The sequence below is a fragment of the Pseudorasbora parva genome, chromosome 14 (assembly GCF_024679245.1).
Source record: "Pseudorasbora parva isolate DD20220531a chromosome 14, ASM2467924v1, whole genome shotgun sequence".
NCBI classification, from domain to species: Eukaryota; Metazoa; Chordata; class Actinopteri; order Cypriniformes; family Gobionidae; genus Pseudorasbora; species Pseudorasbora parva.
The window spans coordinates 27,310,785-27,334,879 of NC_090185.1; the positions used below are offsets into that span (position 1 = coordinate 27,310,785).

At 44.2% G+C, this 24,095-nt stretch overlaps 2 protein-coding genes across 2 annotated transcripts in view; both read right to left on the reverse strand.

Annotated features, from left to right (window-relative positions):
- LOC137039769 (uncharacterized) overlaps window positions 1–24,095 on the reverse strand; it is a 164,685-nt gene that overhangs the window by 12,089 nt on the left and 128,501 nt on the right. The window lies entirely within an intron of this gene.
- LOC137039558 (piggyBac transposable element-derived protein 3-like) lies at window positions 21,171–22,815 on the reverse strand. Its single transcript, XM_067414856.1, has one exon. It carries the CDS (start codon window positions 22,769–22,771, stop codon window positions 21,530–21,532), a length of 1,242 nt encoding a protein of 413 aa, XP_067270957.1. The 5' UTR covers window positions 22,772–22,815; the 3' UTR covers window positions 21,171–21,529.

A 24,095-nucleotide genomic window follows, 5' to 3' on the forward strand; every position in this document is an offset into this window, starting at 1 on the left:
GGCCCAGAGAGGTCTTTCCCACCTGAATTTAACCGTGGTGGGACTTTTCTTTCCCAAATTGTGAGCAATTTTTTTTTTACTGGGGATGTGATGTCAGCAGTGGCTGCCATATTGAATCACACCCACTGGTTTTTGAGTGAAAAAATCTTGGACTAGTTAGCGAAAGTAGGTTTTTGACATCATTTTGAATAATTAATAAAAAACTTGATTAACAACAGTGCTTCTTAAGACAAAATTGTTCAGTATGAGATTTATCAAATTATATGCATATTGTGGTGATCTGTGTAACATCACGTGATTACAGAGCCGTAAAACTTGTTAGCACCAACTACAGGCTGATTTCTTTCTTACAGTCCTCTAGGGCAGGGAAGTCCCCAGAAAATTTTAAAGAATAAAAAAACAAAGCAAAAATGGATAAAGTCTACTGAATATTCTAATTGTTTCATTTCTAAATGTGTCTCTCCTTTCTTGCCATATAAGTTCTAGAATTGTATATGTTTTTGTGTCTTTAGTGAGTTTTTCTCACTATAGTCCCCTTTATCTTTCTCACTGGGGTTGTAAGGCAGTTTTCTTAACATAGTATGTATGCTGACACATGACACGTAACCGAGAGGTTCCCTTTCATTCAGTCACTCTGAATAACGTCAGTGACTGCCGAATGGGGGTCCCAATTTAATCACGCCACTCAGCCGTCTTCTAGTGCCCAGAGCCCTGGCGTATGACTAGTATGGCCGAAGGCCTCCCACTTATCCCAGGAGATACCAAGGTACTCTGGGAGGCATATTCCAGGGAGATATGCACCAAAAGTGCCAAAGGTGGATTTTTAACCCCAGGGGGCGGCAAGCTTGCCAAGGGAAGACACTAGCTCAGGGAGGCTTACGGTGGAAATACACATGGGTGTCGCCCGGAGGGGGAACCATGCACATGGGGGCACCTGGCCGGACACGAGTGTCTGGGCTAGATAGGGCAGACTTACTGGCGTCTTTGTCGTCAGTGCTGGAGGAGCTCAGGGCTTCCCGGGAAGCTCACCTGAGAAGAATATTGCACGTATCCAGTCCGTGGAGTGGAATGGCGAGCAAGCGAAGACACCTGAGCCTAGTTCATTACCGGCCACTTGTAGAGGCGAGTACATAGCTGCTGCTGTGGCCGCGCGGGAGCAGGGGGGAAGCCGCTGGATGGCGTCCTCAGCGGCATGCAGGCTGAGGAGACTGTGCCGGCGGCGCTTTAGGTGCAGCAGCTGGCCGCCGGGGCAGTATATGTTTAATGTCCTCAGTCTGCTTCTGGGCGGCTGAGAACTGTTGGGCGAAGCTCTCAACCGTGCCGCCGAATAGCCCATCCTGGCATATGGGGGCGTCGAGGAAACGTGTTCGCTCGGCGTCCCGCATATCGGCCAAGTTGAGCCATAGATGTCTCTCCTGGACCACTGTTGTGGATATCACCTGTCCAGGGAGCGTACAGTGACCTTCATCGCCCAGAGGGCGATGGCGGTCACGGCAAGTAGCTCATCTCTGAGGCCTGGGTCAGCTCCACCCTTGCCTCAGAGCTCCTAATGCACTTCCGGGAAGAAAGGAATTGGGGGCGTGGCAGGACACCCAGACGCAGCGCTCCTGACGCGGCGCTCCTTAAAACCAATCGTCCAGCCGCGAACGCTCAGGTTGAGGCGGGGGATTCAACTCCAACCCAAGCGCCGCAGCTGCCCAGGCAAGCATGGCTGTCAGCTCTGGGTCCGACGTGGGCAATGCTGGCCCACCCGAGGACGGCAGCACAGCCGAATCATCATCCTCAGAGGACTCTAGCCCACCTTGAGATGCGGCGATCGACATCTCGATCTGACATCCCATCAGAAAGTGGCAGAGACCGATCGCACCCAGAAGCACACTGGTGAGACATCCTGAAAAGGACGTGTCATGTGTGAGCTCTTTTAGTGAGAGGATTAACCTCGCAGTCGATGCCAAAGCACCCAGGGACCACACACCAGCTGGATACCGGATCGTCAGATCAGCAGGCAGGAAGTATGCGATCACTGGAACATGCCGTTGACACCAACACCGACTGGAAGGTATTGTCGTCTCTAATGTAACACTTGGCTCCGAAGCAGAAACATAATGTGATCATGCCAGCTACTTCCTTATATACCCACGTGGGTAGGGGGAGTTACGCATGCAAATCTTGCATGCCCATGGCATTGGCACTGCCATTGGGCGTTTTCTAGATCTTGAATTTGATAGGCTTCTAAGCAAAACCCCCATTTGTCAGTCACTGACGTTACTCGGAGTGACTGAACGAAAGGGAACCATTTTTCCCGCCCCTTGGATTGAGCCCTGTCAATGGTGAGTTTCCAGACCAAACATCTTGATGTGGGTTTGGCTTGTGCGGTCAGATAAACACATAAATTGCTCTGGGGCACATGTGTCCCCTGGATTTTTAGTGGCTGAGGAAACGAGAAAAAAATATTAATTATTAAAACGTCAAAAAGTGAGTAATTTATTTTTGTGCAACAAATGGAACTGCAAACAGTTTTCAAACCGGTTTCCAAAACACTTCCCCCATCTGTGGACAGAAGCTCAGGTCTGACTTACGGCAGTTAATCTCATCTGAGTTGTCTTGGCAGTCATTATGCCCATCACAACGCCACAGTTTCAGAGCACAGCGGCCGTTCTGACACTTAAACTCATTGGGTCCACAAGGAGATGGAGTTCCTGTGAAATTACAAAACAAAGTTATATAATAAATGCAGCGAATAGACTGGTTATAAATAAGTGGTTTCTTTTCTGTGGTGTAAAAAAATGTTTGTCCTACCACACTCAAATTCGTCGCTTCCATCAGTGCAGTCCATTTCGCAATCACATATGTAATCCCTTGAGATGCACTGATGTAATCCCTGTATGTTCTGGCAGGTGGCCTGGTCTGCACGGCACGGTCCCGGGCCAGGTGGGGGTCTGGTTTTGGGAGGCATAGGTGAAGTAAAATGTACACCTTTGAAAATAAAAAATGAAAATGCAATCAAATTAAATGCATGTTAATAACTTACAGAAAACCGGCAAAAATTAATCCATTATGTTTTCAGATGTGCAAAGCATTGAATATACATTACAAAAAAAGTAGCTTTAGGTGTAGCTTTATGCTATCAAGAACGCTGCTGTTCCATTAGCAGAGTACCGGACTTTTGTCCTCCCATCTTCGGGAGTTCACTGCAGCTCAACGCACCTATTTTGCTTCAAATGCTCGCTTTATGTGTGCGTCCAATCTGTTAACGTACATCAGAGAGGAAAAAGGTTGTTTTTTGCATTTTCAGCTCATTTCTCATGGACATTTTTTTTCCATTCCATATTCCTTTTTTTTACCTTTTAAACTTTAATACCCCTATTGATGGCCCAATCTCTGTAAAAGTTTGCATGTTTCTTTAGAATAATATAGGTGCACATATTTAGCTAATTTTGTGAAGTTCTTTACAGGGCAGACCATTTTTCAGTCATTTATATGTAATTTTGCAATTACATATAAATGCAGCATTTTTGCTGGTCCCTGCTCCTAATCCAAGATGGCAGAAAATGTTGGTCTTGTATTTTTTGTTTCTTGTTTGGAAAAGGCATATCTTTTAAATATAATTTTAACATTGAGAATTACAACATATAGACTTATAAACCATACTGAGTGAATTATTGTGTTCTGCCATGGAATTTACTTGCTTATTCCTGGTATTTTGGACCTGTTGGATCTCTGTACGACTGACTCACAGTTTGCGTCATTCTTTCGAACAGCAATCTGTGAGTTTTGCCTCAAATGGGTGAAAGAAACCTCAAAAAAAATATCTGATTGGCATTGAGGCACAGTACTCTTTGGTGATTGTTTTTAAAATGGATTTACTAGAGTCTTTATGTGTAGCTTAGCTAGTTGTGTGCTAGTAGACATTTTGTGCCTTGGCCTACACTACATGGACTTTTATTTTGGGTCATCCAGCTCTAGCCTAATCCCCACTCCACTCCACTAAACAGCTAGTTTCCTTGTGCATGAAAATACCAGTAGATCAATCCTTATTTTGTTCCAAAACTGTAAGACTTTCTTTCTTCTGCTGAACACAAAAGAATATATTTTAAAGAATGTGGGTAGCCAAACAGTAGATGGTCTCTGTTGACCGTTCATGCTATGGATGTCGATGGGGCCCAGAAATATCTGGTTAATAATTAAAAAATAATAATAAAAATTCATTACATTTATATAGTGCTTTTCTAGGCACTCAAAGCGCTTTTACATATTAATGGTGAGAATCTCCTCAACCACCACCAATGTGCAGCTCCACCTGGATGATGCGACGGCAGCCATATTGCGCCAGAACGCTCACCACACACTAGCTGACTGGTGGAGAGGAGACAACATTCTAACATTCACATAAATACTAACATTCTTTAAATTATCTTCTTTTGTGTCCAACAGAAGAAATAAACAGGTTTGAACAACATGAAGATGAGTAAGTGATGACAACATGTCAATTTTTGGGTGAACTATCCCTTTAAATTGTTATCTCTGTTGACCTTTGAGTTTGTGTGCTGCTAAAACATTCTTAGCCACATTTAGCTTTATATATATTTAATGTAGGCCAGAGAAAAACATCATCCCATAAATTTCTGTCTTCAAAGATTCATGCTGTTAGTTATTGAATGCAGCATAAATGCATCCTTAAATGTGTTTGATTTCTCATAATCCTGTGGCCATAAACATAAGGGAAATTATTATATAAATGTGTTTCCTTAAACATAAGATTCCCAAAATTATTTCAGGAAAAATTATCTAATAATATTTGCCTTTAATTTATGCAAATATGAAATATTAAAAACTATTTTTGTAAATTCAATTTGTATTAAAAATGGAAAATCACAACACTCAAGGTTTAATTGATTTAAACTGATTATCGCTTACACTACAAAAGCTGACACTGACTGGGGTGGTACCTTTTCAAAAGGTACACTTTTGTTCATTTTAGGTACTAATATGTACACTTTATGTACTAATATGTACCTTTAAGGTACCAATATGCATCCTTTAGGTACAAACGTGTACCTTTTGAAAAGGTACCACCCCATGACAGCTTTTTTACCTTTTTTTTCTGAGAGTGCATGTAACATAATGGCTAATACGGACTTCCTGAGTTGAGCTTGACACAAAACATTTTCTTAAGCGTAAGCATCTTTTCCGTTCTTTTCTTTTTTGATATGTGTGTTAGAAAGAAAAGGGAAGGAAATAAGATCATAGCAATTGTTTTAAACGTAGAATTTGTTATTAGCCATGACACGCAACTAGCCACAGGAAATTAATGTTAATTAATTAAAATCAATTTGTGGGTCAGGTCAACTGATGCTGGCATTGTTGTTTTATCTGAAACCTGGCTGACTAAATCTATCCTTGATAGAGATATTGGCATGGCATCGATGGTTATAATGTGTATCATTCAGATCACCCAAAAATGGTGAAGGTGTTGCTATTTATAGCAAATGCAAATTCAAGTCCAGTTTATTGCTATCAAAATCACTGTGTAAACAATTTGAGTTTTGGCCTTAAATCTTGAAGTCTCATAAGACCACCAAATCAGGTTGGTCACAATCACCATTTTAGAGAGAAATAGTAAAGGTGAATGCATATATGAACAAGTTCTCTGTTTAGGATTAGAACGAACCCTAGCTGTCTTTGGTGACATGAATGATTACGTTGTGTTATCTGTCCATTATCATATAAAGCCCACCCTGACAATTTTGATTGGTTCCGTACAGTTTCTGTTCGGGCATAATTAATCCTCAATGGAACAAGTCCAGACTGAATTGCCCGAACTGAAATGTTGTGGGCGGGGCTAAATTCGGCTGGCATCCAGGCTAGTGACTCGGAGTAATTGTTCTAGAAACCATCAGGAAACAGCGGCAAGAAGAACATACGTGGAAATATTTACTTTAGTAAACTTGACCAAAACCACACTATGAAGTTGCCAGTATGGAGCTTGTACTAATGCTGTATTTTAATACCGCATAGCATATTTTGCAAGCAACTTCATCATCCTTTCTGTCGAAATGGTCCCACACAGTAGACCTACTTACTTACTTCTTTTCCATTGCTTAATTTTGCGAAATATGTCTGTGTAGGCATGTGTGGTTGCAAGTGTTGACGCGCCCCTTGAGTTAACAAATACAGCACATTTTCTTTAATAACCATGCAGTAAACAATGTAAAAATGAAAAAAAATACCCTTTAAACGATATTTTAAACAATATGAGCATCCCTAATATAAATAATTTATTATAATGATAAAAAATAATAATTTCACAACAAGAATTAAGGGTAGGGACAATCCCTGGCTTACTTCTGAGATTTCTAATTTGCTCCACGAGAGAAATGTAGCCTGGACAAAAGGAAGGAGATCGGATACTGATGCTGATTGTTTTGTTTTCAAAAACACGGTTTGAGAAAAGCTAAAGCTTAGTTTTATTTATCTGAAACCACAGAGAATAAATGACACCTTTATTACTGCCTACAAAACTTCCAATTTTAGCTCCTTCTCCTTCTCGCTGATGTTCATAAAGCCATGAAACAATTGAAATCCTCGAAAACCTGCAGGCCCCGATCACTTAGAACCTTTCTTTTTAAAATTAGCTGCAGATATCCTAGCTGAACCTATCTTTTTAATCAGTCACTGGTCATAAACAAAATTCCCAAGGTATGGAAGTCTGTGTATTTTTTACCACTTCTAAAAAGAAGTGACCCTACTATGCCAGATAATTACAGACACATTTCCAAACTTTTAGCTTTGGCCAAAGTGTTAGAATCTTTAATTGGTGACAAGTGAAAGAGTATTTAAGAGATCATTTTGTGGCAAGCAGCGAGGCGAGGGACCGTGAGAGCGGGCCGGTGGCGAGTGATGATGAGCGCCAGCTGCGCGACACACCGGTCTCGTCTCACCATGGTGGAGTGACGGAAGTATAAAAGGAGGAGCAAAGACAGTAGAAGACGAGAGAGGACCAGGCCAGGATTTTACATTGAGTTTTGTTTATGTTTTGTTATGTGTGTGCGGGCAGTCGTCCGTGAGGGGCTGCCCGCGGTTAACTTTCGTTTTGTTTGTTTAATTGATTAAAGTTGTTGAATGTTCGCTGGTTCCCGCCTCCTTCCTTCCCATTTCTATGAACGTTATTACACATATTTAAATTAAACGCGAGAATAAGACACAATAATGCTCAAACCTGTAATGTGCAGCAGGATCAGGATCAGAGGTAAGAGTCTGGAGTTCATGTTCTTCACTTTCTGTAAATTTAGATTCAGGGAAAGACAAACAATTCAGGGAAATTCAGGTCAGAATCATGAACACAGTAACACAATTCAGAAAGTGATGCTTAAAAATACATTTTTTAATGTAGTTTAAATTAAAGATTATACTTACCTAAAATGACATGTTGCTGTTGTTCTCTGGTTTTAGTTGTAGTTGTACTGTCTCTTTTAAAAGCTGTGCAGACTCTATGATCTTATTTCCTTCCCTTTTCTAACACACTCATACCATAGCACCGCCTCAGGCTGTGCATGCTGAATGGCTTATCTTACTGTTGACCATGCGATAGCCTGCGTCTGAAAGTGTTGCGCTCGAGGCTTGTCGCCTTTACTTAAGGCAGTTTGTCTAATCTCTGCCTCTCCGTTAATGTGGCTGCCAAGGCACCGCACAAGATGGATGCTTGGAATGATGTTAGCAAGTCGGAGCACATGGAAAGTGAGCAGACAGATTATGTTTCCTGTCTCTCTCTCCCGCTCTCTCTTGCGTCCGCACTTTCGAAAACGACGACAACCCTGTTCTATTCATCCATGACAAAATGCGGCCTAGCCCAGAAGTTTGTGATTTGATTTCTATTGGCTGTGGCCTCTTTGATGATTATGTTTTATCTACAGTGGCTTCTGATTATGAGGCTCGTGGGGGAAATGTGTACTATTGTGACTATTCACATGACAGGAAAAAGGAAGTGGACTTGAATAAAGCAAGTAGCATGGCAAACGAAAAGGGGGTGGCCATTCAAGGCGACCAAGGGGATAATCACCAGAAAGGAGGATTGAGGAGTTTACTCTGTTAACTTTCCTTTCCATCACTTTTTGGGATTATCACTTCCGTGGACTGTGTATATCAGGGGTGGGACAAAGTCATTGTTATGCAAGTCACAAGTAAGTCTCAAGTCTTTGCCCTCGAGTCCCGAGTCAAGTCGAGTCAAAGATGAGGCAAGTCTCAACTCGAGTCCAAAGTCCTACCATTTTAGTTTTGTTTCACTTCAAGTCATCTGACATTTACATTTACATTTATGCATTTAGCAGACGCTTTTATCCAAAGCGACTTACAACTCAGGAGTACAGGAAGCGATCCGTCAAGAAGGGGCAAAGAACCACAAAAAGTGCCCCAAATACCAAGATTTGTATACTGCTCAGAGTAGCAAAAAAACGAAAAGGGAAGAAGAAAAGAGAAATAGAGGAGGAAGAGGTTTTTTTTATTTTTATGTAAGATTAAGTGCTCATGGAAGAGATGAATTTTTACCTGTCTTTTGAATAAAGCAAGTGATTCTGTCGTGCGTATGGAGGACGGAAGATCGTTCCACCAACCAGGAACAATGAAAGAAAAAGTCCTGGAGAGGGATTTCATGCCTCTCTGTGATGGTACCACAAGCCTTCGCAAATTAGCTGAGCGAAGGCTTCTGGTGGGGGTGTAGACTCGTAGGAGTGACTCGAAGTAAGTATGTGGGTGCTGAGCTTGTGGAAGATCCATAAGCAAGAGTCAGAGCTTTGAATTTGATCCGGGCAGCGAGTGGCAGCCAATGCAGAGAGATGAACAGAGGTTTGACATGAGCCATTTTGGGCTCATTGGATACAAGACGTGCCACAGCGTTCTGGATCATTTGCAGTGGTTTGATTGCACAAGATGGAAGTCCGGCCAGAAGTGCATTGCAATAGTCAAGTCTAGAAATTACCAGGGCTTGGACAAGAAGCTGTGTTGCATGCTCCATAAGGAACGGTCTGATTTTCCTGATGTTGTGCAATGCAAACCTGCATGACCAAGCTGTCTTTGAGATGTGGTCTTTGAAGGACAGCTGGTCATCAAAGATCTTACCACAGAAATAAAAAGTATACAAATCATGTATGTCTGTAAGATTTGTATTTATTTAAACCTCTTTTTATACAATGACATATTATGCAAATATAGTAAAAAAAAAAAAAATTGTAAATTTTCACAGAAAATGCTTGTACTTCAACAGCATATTGCACTGGAACAATGCACAGCAGCTTCAGTCCTGTATTGCGTTGACCTCATATTGCAAAACAGTTCAACTTTCAAATAGACATGGGTCCTTTTAGCCTAAACTTAGGCCATTATGGGAATATTGTTTTGCTTATTTTTGGTTTAATTTGGTTTACTTTAATTATTTAATTTATTCAATTATTTTGTTTTGCTATACTTTTCATGCCAGCTTGCCATGCCCCCCCCCCCCCCCCCATGCTTTCTTATGACTTTTGAAGCAGTGAAAATATTCTTAAAATTGCATACACTGAAACTGAAATATTATCGTATACCGTAGTGTATAATAGACAATGAATATTAACACAACAACATTGATATCAGTAAAAAGTAGTTTCAAATTGTAACAATAACGAGACTCGGGGAATCATTTATTTAAATGGGACTCATATTCATGAGTCTATAATGTGACTCGCTGGTTGTACATTAGTTATTAACTTTATAACAGGACTTTTAATCCTGTTATTATCAAAGTCGATTTCAGTCATCCAGATTTTCCTCTCGTCTCGCGAGTGGAAAATGGGATTTCTTCATCGAGTATCAATCTTACAAACTCAAAGAAATATTAATCTGTTTGATCAGGACAAATAATATTTCATAAGTTTGTACAATTTGTATTACTGAAATAGTAAGACAAAATCAAGCTTAATTTGTAGCTAAGATCTTACGTCATCAGTGACTTCAAATCCATGAGCAAGACATTCACTTCAATGTAATTATTGGATTTTAATAGACACTAGAGTATACAAAACGGCTCGGGTTATGTATATAACCCTTGTTCCCTGAGAGGGAACGAGCACTGCGTCGGAACGACGAAATGGGGATGCTCCCTAAGCATCAGCGACTCTGAAGTCTGAATAGAAACTAGACCAATCCGATTGGCGTGCGTGATGACGTCATTGTGACGGCGTACCCGGAAGTATAAAAGGGGAGCCGGCGCATAATGGCGGCAGTTTTTTGCTCTGAAGCATGCGCTCCAGGCATGCCGAGGTGTGGCGGCGCGACGCAGTGCTCGTTCCCTCTCAGGGAACAAGGGTTATATACATAACCCGAGCCGTTCCCTTTATCGAGGGAACTTCACACTGCGTCGGAACGACGAAATGGGGATGAGTACCCACTAGGCCACACCGAGGGTAGCGCCTGCCCTAGTGTGAAGCCGGAGACCGGGCACAACTAGGACTGGAGCACCCTAGCGCCAGGCGTCGCAGGGAGATCTAGGCTGTAAAATCTGATAAAAGTGTGCGGGGTGGCCCACCCAGCCGCCTCACAGATATCCTGCAAGGGGACCCCAGAAAGGAGGGCCACTGAAGAGGCCATGCCTCTGGTGGAATGAGCCCTCACGGCCAAGGGTGAAGGCAAACTGCGCACCCGATAGGCCATGGTTATTGCCTGGACAATCCAATTACTGATTGTCTGAGTAGAAGCAGGCAACCCTTTCTTAGGTGAACCGAAGCACACTAACAGCTGCTGAGATCTCCTCCATTGTGCAGACTTCTCCAAATAAACTCTAAGTGCCCAAACCGGGCAGAGTAGGTGAAGTCTCCCTTCTTCCGCCGTCACATGAGGCGGATGATGAAATGCCTGTAGAACCAGTGACCTGACCACCCTTGATGGGACCTTAGGTACGTAACCCGGCCTAGGATGTAAAATAGCCTTTACTCCACCCGGGGCAAACTCCAGGCAAGTTGGCGTTACCGCCAAGGCCTGGAGAGCTCCCACTCTCCTAAGAGAGGTAATAGCGAGGAGAAAAGCTACTTTAAAGGTCAGGTGTTTGGTTCCGCCAGCTCCAATGGCTCGAAGGGGGCCTCAGCCAAACCTCCGAGAACCACTGCCAAGTCCCAAGTAGGAACTCTGGACTGAGCCACAGGCCTCATCCTCCGAGCCCCACGGAGGAACTGTACAACCAGCTGGTGCCTACCCAAAGGTCCATCACCCAGAGGTGTGTGAAAAGCCGCAATGGCAGCCACGTACACTTTGAGTGTGGACGGGGTCAGACACGCAGAGAAACGATCTTGGAGGAACTCCAGCACTGAAGCCACCGGGCAGTTAACTGGGTCCACCTCACGTTCCCGGCACCAAGTGGAAAAGACATTCCACTTGAGGCTGTACAGTCTCCTGGTAGATGGAGCCCTGGAGCTGAGTAAGGTCTCTACCACCCCTGCCGACAGGCCAGCCTCTAGGTACCTGGCCCCATCAGGGGCCAGACCCAAAGGTTCCAAATCTCTGGTCGGGGGTAAAATATCGTGCCCGCCGCCTGAGACAGGAGATCCCTCCTCAGAGGAATCTGCCATGGTTGACCTGCCAGCAGAGCTATGATATCTGAGAACCAAACTCGGGTCGGCCAACGGGGCGCCACTAGAAGTAGGCTGACCCCTTGTTGACGAACCCTCTCCAGGACTCCCGGGAGCAGAGCGATCGGGGGAAATGCGTACAGACGCAGCCTCGGCCACGTCTGCACCATGGCATCCAACCCCAGCGGGGCTGGATGCGTGAGGGAAAACCACGGTGGACAGTGGGACGTCTCTCGAGACGCAAACAGGTCCACTTCCACTGGGCCGAACCTCTCGCACATGGCCTCCACCACCTCGGGGTGGAGCCGCCACTCCCCGGGCCTCAGCCCCTGCCTTAACAGGATGTCTGCTCCCTGATTTTGGACCCCCGGGACATACATTGCCCTAATGGACAACAGTTTCCCTTGGGACCACAGGAGAATTAGATGCGCCAATCTGCACAGAGGGCGCGATCTCAACCCTCCCTGGTGATTGAGGTACGCTACGACAGCCGTATTGTCTGTCCGTACCAGGACATGTTGGCCGCGGAGGTCCGGGGAAAAGCTCCTAGAGCTTTGTAGACCGCCATCATCTCCAGGCAGTTTATGTTCCAGGAGGAATCACGGCCCTCCCACGGGCCCCTCGCAAGCGGCCATCCATGACCGCGCCTCAACCAGTGAGGGAGGCATCTGTTGAAACGGATTCCCGGCAACAGGACGCTCCAAACACTGGCCCCTGGGCAGAAACCAAGTTTTCCTCCATATGACTGGGGAACGATGGCATCTGCGCGTTACCCTGATCATACGGAACGAATTCCCTCTGGGGGAATTCCCCTTGGTTTTCAGCCACCACTGGAGGGGTCTCATGTGTAGCAGGCCGAACGGTATCACGTTGGACGCTGCTGCCATGTGCCCCAGCACTCTCTGAAAGTGCTTCACAGTGGTGTGCTTAACAGTGAGGCCGAAGGGAAGAACCCGATATTGGTACGCCTCGCCCCCGAAAGCGAACCTCAGGCCTCCTGTGGGCAGGAAGGATGGAGATATGAAATATGCGTCTTTAGATACATCGTGACGAACCAGTCCTCGAACTGAATCTGACTCACGATGGGATAGTGAGCATCTTGAACCTGAATCTCCTCAGAGAATGGTTCAAGTACCTCCGACGCACCCTTCCATCCTTTTTGGGAACCATGAAGTAGCGACCGTAAAGCCGGACTCCCTGTCTGGAGGAGGGATACACTATATAGCCTCCTTTACCATCAGGGAGCACACTTCCTGTTCCCTAACCTGCCACTGGGCTGGGCACACCACTATTCAGGCCACACCGATGAACCCCGGTGGTGGAACGCTGAACTGCAGTCTCTACCCTTTGCCCAAGGTACACAGGGCCCCAGCAGATATATTCGGGAGCATAACCATGCGCCGAGATATTCTACTAGGGGAACCAGCCTCTCAAGGCTGGTCCCTGGTACCCACCGAACCTCCTGCCCGACCCCCTGAAGTGGCCACCCGGCAGGGCTTAGTCGGGGAGGATTTTCGGTGTGCGAACGCGTTCGCTGCCCAGCTGAAGTCTCCCTAGAGGCGGCTAGAGTAGCATGCGTTCGCAGGAAGTCAATGTGGCCCGAGCGTCATAGACGGCGGATCGCAGCATCGACTTCCAGAAAACTCCACAGAGGAGGCGACCTCGATCGCTCCTCTGGAGAGGGGGCAGGCCACTGGGCTGGGCACACCACCATTCAGACCACACCGATGACTTCGGTATTGGAATACTGAACTGCAGTCTGCACCCTTTGCCCATGGTACACAGGGCCCAAACAGATATATTAGGAGCATAATGACTATGCACTGATATATCCTACTAGGGGAACCAGCCTCTCAAGGCTGGTCTCTGGTACCCACCGAGCCTCGCTGCCCAGCTGCAGTCTTTCTAGAGGCGGCTAGAGCAGCATGCGTTCGCTGGAAGCCAATGTGGCCCGAGCGTCGTAGACGGCGGATCGCAGCATCGACTTCTAGAAGACTCCACAGAGGAGGCGACCTCGATCGCTCCCCGGGAGCAATAAATATACAAGCGAACACAATTTGGATGATAGGTTGAAATACCTAACCCTTTTTCAAAGTCAGATAAATCCCATTTAATTGCACAGAATTAAATGCCACCAAAACACCCAAATAGTTAACACAACTGGGATGATAGGCTGATAATCTAACTCCTCAAAGTTAGATAAATCCCATTTAATTCCTCAGAAATAAATGTCACCATAATCACCCATCACGTGAACATGCTGAATGATAGGCTGAATAGACATATCTAACTCCTCAAAGTCAGATAATGTTTAATTGAAATTCTTTCTCAGAATTAAATGCAGCCCTAATCACCAGACCATACTGTTTAAATATGTATTCAACTACTCGTCATCTACACGCTGCCTCAGCAACGCGAGATTCGAATCGTTCCCAACATATTTGGCTTTCATCCCTCGAGATGAAAGACCACAGGCGCGTGGCTGAAACACTCGAAAACGCACGTTTCTGTACGCTACGAGACATTTCTCAATGACCACAGCCAGCACCCTCAGGAGCTGACTGCAAGCCTCGCTAAACAGTATCACATGTACACATATAGCGTGTGTTCACTTCTGTTGCAGACCCTTAATGCACGCGCTGCCTCGGCAACGCGAGATCGAGCCTGCATTATGAGGTGGCGAGCTCTCGTTTGCTTCACTCCGTCGACGCTGAGCACATCTAATTCCTTGGAATCAGATCGCTCAAGCATCTGGTTCTCCCTCCCGGGGAAGAGCCGCATCGCGGGCTTCCGCACGGGAACGGAGAACACCGGGTTACTACAGGCAGCCCCCTCGGGGACTGCCTGAGCACCTTATTTTATGAGTGAAGCAGTGTGTATGGTGTTTTAACGTCACCCGCCTCGATGCTGAGCACATCTAATTCCTCAGAATCAGACAGCTCAAGCATCGGACCCTCCAACCCGGGGGAAGATGCCGCCAAGCGGGCTTCCACACGGGGAGGAAGATCGTCGGAACTGTCAGAGGAGGATTGGGAAAGTGCCACGGCAGTCCCGAAACCCTCTGACAAGTCCCGCTGTGAGCCCCATGATCTGCGACGCCGAGCCGCCTCAGCGACCGCGGGTCCAGAACCACGGGGCTCACGAGGCTGGCCGGTCTCATCGAACACGGCCAGCCGAGAGCGGAGCAGTCTGAGTGTCAGCCGCTCACAGTATTCACAGGCGGCTCCCTCGAGAGCCGCCCGAGCGTGCTGAACACCCAGACACTGCACACAAAGCATGTGTGTATCCGAGCCCGAGATGTAACGAGGGCAAGGATGCACACACTGCTTGAATTCTCTCTCCATTCTCACTTTATTAAACTAGTCAAACACACTCTCAATCGCAACTGGACAAAACAACAGTAAATAGACAGACAATGTAACACAGAGCGCCTGCTGAAGAGCAAAGACTGCCGCCATTATGCGCCGGCTCCCCTTTTATACTTCCGGGTACGCCGTCACAATGACGTCATCACGCACGCCAATCGGATTGGTCTAGTTTCTATTCAGACTTCAGAGTCGTTGATGCTTAGGGAGCATCCCCATTTCGTCGTTCCGACGCAGTGTGAAGTTCCCTCGATAAAGGGAACTATGATTTCACACAGGAAAAAACATGCATATATGTGGGTAACAAAGCAAACAACATACAAGGAAAAATCTAAACTTAACGAATAAAACAAAAGTAACATAGAATGAGAGAGAGAGAGAGAGAGAGAGAGAGAGAGTGAGAGAGTGAGAGAGAGAGAGAGAGAGAGAGAGAGAGAGAGAGAGAGAGAGAGAGAGAGAGAGAGAGAGAGATGGAGACAACTTTTATCACACAGTTCTTTCCAAGAGGCCCCAGTTAAATTCCTACTATTCCCGTAAACAGGAATGGTCAAGACAACCTTTGAGCGCAGTTTGATTTGCGAAATAGGATACTTGCATTTAAGTTTTAGGTGTGTAGGTCTGTTGCATTTTCTTAAGGTTCTCCTCAAGGCAATGAAGCTTGGATGGCGTTCTTAGAGGAGTTTTCCGGGCGTGATTGCTGGCGTGTCTCTCGGGCAGGTTTGCCCATCTCTCCTTGCCCGCTCTCGTGCTCAATCGTTCATCTCTTTATCCCATCTCTCAAGTTGGAAGCGCCGAAGCGTGGGTCTGTCTTTGGCGGAAGGTGCTCGCAAAGAGACATTGTGGGTCTAGGTTTTTATAGATGAAATAGGCGGAGATAATTCAATCAGGAGATGAGTGGTCACAAGACCCCTCTGTTCCTATTGAAAGCCCCCACTTCCTTGTGACTCAAACAAAGATGGGTGATTTATTAAGAGCCGATCTTTCTATAGACTATAAACTTTAAAACTCTCCTCATAGCCCTAACCATTGCCAAGAAAACTATCCTCATGAACTGGAAAACTCGTAACAAAATACACATTAACCACTGGAAAAATCTTCTCACCGACTTTATTACAATGGAATACACATCTCTCCCCTATAATCCCTCATCTGAATGCGACCTCTGCCATCCAACACTTTCTGACCTCTTACAACTCTGAATCCTCTCTCTCTCCGTAACTCTGTCTCCTCCCATCTCTTAATCAATCCACAGGCATTACTGCATAATTCCAATTATTGTCAATATTGTTTCATTGTTTCATTATTGTTATTGTTATGATTGCTATTATTTATTATTATTATTTTTATTATTGTTGCTGTTTCCATTGTTGTCTTTGCTTTCATCATTGTCGTCATCATCATCATCATCATCATCATTATCATCAACTATTATTATTGCTGTTTTGGAATTTCAAACCTGGTTTTCATTGTCACCACTACTACTATAGTAAAATCGATTGATTATTTCTAATTTTCCCCCTAATCTTTTCATGTGTTTTTAATGCACCACAATGTAGAAGAGAAATGTGTGTTTGTATGTATATTTAAATTGGAAAACCTCATAAACACTAAGGCAGGTAGGACAGGCGAGAAATTGTTTCTCTAGGACAGCATCTCTGTCCTAAGTTGAGACACTCGCACAATGTCCCCCTTCTTTTAATGCACCTTAGACACTACACACAACATAAAAATAAAATAAAAAATAAAATAAAAAGTATAGGGACTGAAAAGATGTGGGGGGAGGATTATCTTATATTATTATTATACTATGTGAAACTTATTGACCCATTGAAAGTGGTGACAATGATAAATATTACATAGGAAAATAAAAAATAAAATAAAAAAGGGACACTGATTATTACAATGATGATGATGATGGTATGATGATGATAAGTGGTAGTGATAATATAATAAATAATAAATGTGTAATTTTGCTTTTGAATACACACCCACACCTACACTCACCCACACACACCTTATACATTAACACACTTTTATTTCACTTCTAGAATTATGTAATTACTCGATTGTCAATTACTGCACTATTGTGGTTTGTATGTCTGTATGTCAATAAAAAAAAAAAAAAAAAAAAAAAAAAAAAAAAAAAAAAGAGCCGATCTTTCTTTCTTTCCCCGGAAAGTGTATAGTTTCATATTGATGATTTTGTCACATATTTAAGCACCGAAATCGTCGCCGTTGGGCGTCTGCGATTCCAATGACACCATGAACGACAGTATTGACATTCGAGAATGCAGAGATACAGAATTTACAGTTACTAGCCTACAGAAGATGATTTTACATGCAGTAAATGTCCAAGTTACTTCAAAACATCATATAAAACATTGCATCATCACAATACATATATTTGGTACATTGAAGAGGTAATTTAATCTAAAAGTCCATAAATTGCTGATCTGTGTGTTCTCAGAGCAGTTTCTCTGTGTATGTGTGTGTGTATGGGTCAGAGGTCGAAAGCAGGGGGGTTGTTTGGATGACGTGTATGCTGCAACCCAAAAGGCCTAAGGTGTCCAGGACTTTAGCACACAAAATCCTTTCTTTGGGGATTATAATGTGGCGCCTCATCAGTTAATTAGTAGTATAGTTGCAGTACAAGGGACCTCTGTAGGGTGATTACATCATCCCAGGATACGTGATTATCTGAGCTCTGGTCATTCGGTCATATGGTTAATTATTAACTCACTACCATCTCCCATTGTCGCTACAAAAAACAACATGTGAGGCTATAAGGGATTTTCTGACATCTGTTTAATATTCTTCTCAGGTATGAAGAATACCTAGAGGGGTGGGGGGCCCAAAACAAGCCCAATATTATTATATTATTTATTATCATCAGTAAAATTTATGATTAATAATTTATCAATAAATGAGCCTGCAAAATATTAAATTAAAATCTCTTGGAGTTAAAAAAGCAAATACAGATGGGATTTTACAAAATTCTCCAAATTGAAATAAAGGCTGTTAACAGAAGAGGTTTGGAGATGGAAAAAGAGAAAACGTGACATGAAGGATTATGGTAACTCCAGTCGGAGTTATTGCACACATATAAGGAGCAGTGGTGAACATGGACACTGCGTACCGTAAAAAGGATAAGCCTGCATCTCAGTGTGCAATCTGCTCTAAACAGTATTGAAAATTACTAATGTCACATAGCTACTGTTTAGGATTAATATGCACTTTTTTACAGTCTATAATTGGGACAAAATGACTACAGCACTTGTATCGTTGCACTATGGCTATTAGCTGTGAGAAGACAGTGTCAGGCAATGTATTTGGACAAAACAGCGACCATAAATGTAAAGAAACGAAGTTGCTTGTCATATTTTCCTAACAAGCAACCACATTTTTTCAATTAAGCCCAAAAAAACGCTACCCGCAACTCAAGATTTTTTACCGCGACTTGCCAAAAAAAGAAGCCCAAAGTCACGTGTTATACGCGGACTTGGTAGCTATGGATACTGTCAAATCAAACCAATGTGAGACTATAGTGATTGGATGTCGTGCAGGCGCGCGTGCTCTCTGATTGCATACAGGTGCAGATTTTTTTCACAGATGCAGATACACTAAGCGCGGCGCGGCCGTGTGAAAAAAAAAATCCCCAAGGTTTTCATGGGAAGTAGCAAGTCTTATCGAGTCATAAGGCTCAAGTCTAAGTGAAGTCACGAGTCATTGAGTCCAAGTTGAGTTGCAAGTCTTTGTACATTTTGTCGAGTCGAGTCCGAAGTCATCAAATTCATGACACTGGTGGACACCTACACATTGGGACTATCAACACATTAGGATTCATCTGGACAGTTTTATAGTATGGCGTTGAGGACTCTATGCTTTTAACAGACTGAGGTTTCCTTAGTTTACTGTGTTGTTTTACATTTGAAGGAACTGTAGGGTAATGGGAATGGTTCAGGTAGAGTGAGAGTGTGGTGAGCAAACAGTGTCTCGGTCAGAAGACGTCAGGTAATATGGGGTGATGAATTAAGCAGGGAGAAGGCAAGAGTTGTTACAACACCAGTCACATTTATTTCAGGTTGACTTTGGTTCAATGCATTTTCTGTGTGCTGCAGAAGTGAATAAAGAAATAATACAATTAGTGACAGCGGTCAATCAACACAAGTTACACAATTATACAAATGAACATAGGAAATGTGAGTTTACAAATCATAACTAAACAGACTTGAAACAATGCAAACAGACTTCCCACATGGCTCATGGCACATATCTGGTGCACATGTTCACAGAGGGACAGTAAATCATAATGATAGATTGACTCAAGTAAATTCAGAAAGACGCACACAGCATGCATCAGAGTGCTGGTAGAAAGTGCAAAGAATAAGCCAAAGGGTTCACAATCAATTTATAGACAACAGGTGAGGCGGGCGTGGTCAGGTGGCAGGTGGCAAAATATTCTTAAAAGAGTGAAATGGACTAAAAAAGGAATGGAATGACAGGAGTCTTTTATAGCCGCCCCGGAATTGGGATCAATTCCTCCTGAGAAAAAGACTCACTCCTCTGTCAACTCAGGAAGCAACATCAGACGTGACACTGGTCTCATGTAAATCCAACTGCCAACTTGGACGTCCACTGACCGGACACGTCCATCTCTACCAGTCGTGACGGTTGTGACATGCCCCGTAGGCCAAGAGGCCCGAGGCAGTTGTGGGTCAAAGATCAGAACAGTCTTCCCTACTTCGAGATTCTGGACTTCCCTTAGCCACTTTCCTCTGGGTTGTAAGTTAGGCAAATAGTCACGAATGAACCTGGTCGCAGCAGAAACATTCAGGCACAGAGCAGCTTTCTTCACTTCAGTGCTGTCTATGAGTGGTGATGGGTGGGCAACACTAGGGGCAACAGGCCAGCAATTTTCAGGCTTATGCAAAAAGGGTGGCCCGGTCGTCCAGCAGTTGGGTCGAGCCATAGTTTCTGGGTCGAGTCATAGTCAGGGCATCCGCTGGGTTGTTTGAACTGTCGACATATCTCCAGTCATCAAGGTCTGTGAGTTCCTGGATTTCTGTGATCCGGGTGCCAACAATGACCTTGTAGTGGCACGACTCAGATTTCAACCAGGTCAGCACTGTTGTGGAATCACTCCAAAGGATAGTTTGAGCCAATGACAAGGTAAGTTCAGACTTCAAGGTGTTAGCTAACTGTGCCCCTAATAAGGCAGCACTCAGTTCGAGTCTGGGTATTGACAGCTGTCTCTTCGGTGACACTCTGGAACCATGATGAAGGCCACGTGAATGTGATTTTGATTGTCATGGACACGCAAATAAGCCACAGCGCCATAGGCCCTTACCGCAGCATCACAGAAGACGTGAAGCTCTCGGTATATACCCGACTGGTCCGCACAAGGGGGGACATAACAGCGGGGCAATCTGATGCTAGGGAGCTCAGACAGTTCATGTTCCCACTTCAACCATTGATCTGCCAGTTCGGATGGAGTGATGGGGTCATCCTAGCCTTGTTTGGTTTGGTTTGGCTTTGGTTGTCGCTAAGGTGTTAAAGCTTTGCAAGCAATTATCAACATAGAATGCTCTGAGCACGGAGATCAGCACTTCATGGTCACTCTCGCGGTGCTCCTTCGCATGAAGCTGTAGGGCGTAAATGGCACAACAAGGACTACAAGTTGTTCCAAAAGGTAACACTTGCTACTCGTAGGACTTTGGGTGAGTTGCCTGAGCCATAGCTCGCCTGAGCAATCTGAGTAATGGCCAAACAGCAGAGAGTAGGTAAACTTGGTGGAACATCGATTTTATTTCACCACTGATGGCTACACTATGCTCACAGAAACGGAGGAGCACCTCAAGAAGAGAGGGGCCGAGAGTAGGACCAGGAAAAAGGCTACAATTCAGGCTTAGACTATGAAGCTGGAAAGAGCAATTAAACACCAGTCGGTGTTTCCCACTAGATTGTTTGATAACATGATGTGGGACTAGGCAAGATTCTGAACCTGGCTGGTCATCTTTAGGATCGAGCTCTTTCACACACTCCATATCCACGAGCTTCTGAATCTCCTGGTTGTAGATCTCAATTAACTATTGGTCTTTCTTCAGTCTGTGCTCAGTTCCCCTGAGCCATGGCAATAAGGTATAAACTGAGGAGAATAACCCTCTCAGGCTCAAATTAAGTTTTAGTAACAGGAAAAATCTGATATTTGGGGAAAATCATCATATGGGGTATTACAATAGAATCCTGACTTTTTTTTTAGAGAGACCTTCGCATGCAAGGCGTTCTGGGATGTTGCAGATTTGCAACATTGGCCCAGTGTGGTAATAAGACACTGACGACTGAATATGATATGAACAATAACTTTTTATATGCAACTTTTCAAACAATGTAACAAAGTGCTTTTCAGTGGGAGAACAATGTAACAAAGTGCTTTTCAGTGGGAGAACAATGTAACAAAGTGCTTTTCAGTGGGAGAACAATGTAACAAAGTGCTTTTCAGTGGGAGAACAATGTAACAATATGGGATCCAAATCCAATATCTCAAATCCTCATTGAGTAGGTTATGTTTCCAAGTCACTTTGTCATGTGGTACTCCAAGAAACAGTTTTTGTCTTTTGTAAAGCACAGAAGTACTTTGCACTTCAGGCAGGCCGTTTGCGTGTAGCCAGTCTTGCACAGTCTGCATCGTCCACGTTTCTCAGCATGGATGGGGAAATGATCGCATCGGTCTAATCTGACATCAACTGATGGTGCAGAGATCCTCTGAAGTGGAGGTTGAGGTGGGGCAGCCTGATGGGACGTTGGATCATCTTCCAATGACGGTCGTCCTCTTTTCCTACTGTTCAAGTCAGCCTGTTTGCCAACCTTGATGAGGGCATCTGCAACTTGAACACGGAAGTCAAGAAGTGGCATATACTTCTTCTCCTGCTTCTGGGTGAGATGACGGCGATAGAGGAGCCAACCATTGACCAGTGATAGGTCAATCAAGTAGTACAAGATGCGCAGATACCAACGACGTGGGCGGATGTCAATGCGATAGAGAGCTGCAAACATGTCTGCTAAGTCTACTCCTCCCATGTTGTGGTTGTACACCTTGACAATGTGGGGTCTGTCCACTTCCACATATTCCTTCTTCTCTTTCGACCACCTTCTGCATCTCTCAACAGGTTCAGGGCCAATGAAGGATGATGCCAGCAACACTGCCTTGTTATCATACCACTTCACGATGGACATCCCACTTGTCTTTTCGTATTTCACTTCATACGCACCACGCCCGGCCTTTGAGAGTTCCTTGTCACTCTTGAGGGTACATCCACGGAGACGGTTACGATTGATGGTAGCAACTGTTAGAATTCCCATTTTCTTCAGTTCCACAATGAGTTCAGGGGAAGTGAACCAGTTGTCGAAGAAGCACTTGTAGTTTAGTCCTTTTGGAACTTCTGATACGAGACGAAGCACAACTTCACCGGCAACACCAAGTCCACGCTCATTGGTTACGGCCCCTTTTCCAGTGTACACTTCAAAGTCATAGACTAGTCCAGTGACACCTGCACGAGTAAAGACCTTGATTCCCCATTTATGCGGCTTGTTCTTGATATACTGTTTCATTCCAATCTTTCCTTTGAAGGGGATCATCTGCTCATCAATGGAGTGGTTTTCTTCTGGTTCAACCTTCAAACAGTTGGAACGGACTTTCTCAAGAACTGGACGCACCTTGAATAATGGATCGTATCCAGGCTCACCCTTTTGCTTCACATTGGTATTGTCGTTCATGTGAATGTATGTACGTAGATTATCAAATCGCTTACGTCCCATGACTGTCGCAATTGGGTCGTAGCGGGTTGCCGTCTGCCAGTACATGCGGTACGATGGCATACGTACAACGGTCATCAAGATGTGTAAACCAATGAACTGCTCTATTTCAGAAGGGGTTGTTTTCAGTTCTGGGCCATTCTTCATAACTGCATACAAGTTAGATTGGTGAGAAATATGTTCAAACACAGATTTGTCCATGAACTGATCAAAATACCACTTTGGACTTGGTATTTCGTCTGGGGGAGGTGAGAATGCAGGTCCTCTGAATGAAGAGTCTATGTCAGCTGCTGGAGGTTTCCTCTGCCTCCAAGAAAACTCTTTGTTGACTGGAGCTGGGCCTGGCTGAGGTTCATTGTCATCTGGGACCTCAGTGTCACTGTCTGCATGTATGTTATGAATTTCAACATCAAGGTGGTTGAGGTTAGCTTTTGGTATTTCTGCCTGTGGCTTATCATCATCAAAGCTGGAGTCAGACTCGTATGCTTCAGGAGATTCCTCAAAATCTGGATCAGCTATTTTATCGTCTGGAATGGATTCTGTGTCAGATAAAGCACAATCAGGAAGGCAAATGTACTCAATGACTTCCCCGACTGAGTAACACTTTCGTTTGCCTGCCATTACACACTGCAAATCCTGCATAGAGAGTATTCTGTTAGGTAGTTTGCCAAAAAATGCTTTGACATAATGATCTGTACTAATAAAAGTGCCATGGAATTTAGGCTACATCAGTTTTCCTCAATAAACAGTCAAATGAACATGGTATTGTGCCATTGCTTTTGATCAAATCTGCCTCTGATTGTTTGTAACTTCACTCCAAATTATACAATTTTCCATATGATATACCCTCAATGACAACTCAAAGTAATAAGTAAACACTGGTGATAGGAAAATAACCCTAGTATAAACTGTTGCTCAAAATTTTTGCAAACTAGTAGATAAAGCATGTGGTATCCAGTGGTACCTATCTGGCCACACGTTGCAAATCGGCTACGTGTAAATAGAGCTGCACCAGGGGAAAAATACAGAAGAGATCAAATCTACTAATTGGCATTTGCTGTGTCTATATACACTTATGATTCTTCTTATGCAGTTTTAGTTTCAAATAAATGGAGGTTGATAGTGATACTTACACAAAATTGATGCCAAGAAAATCAGTTTCAGGGAACCCATGGAAACAGACGTGTTGGAAGTGAGACTACACTGCCATCTGGTGAGCAAGTGGGAAACTGTTTGTTGCTAATGGACAACCAAGTCCTGCAGTGGTACTTCTGAGTAAAAAAAATTCATAAAATATGTATCTGGAGTAATAAGGTAGTTAGTTTAT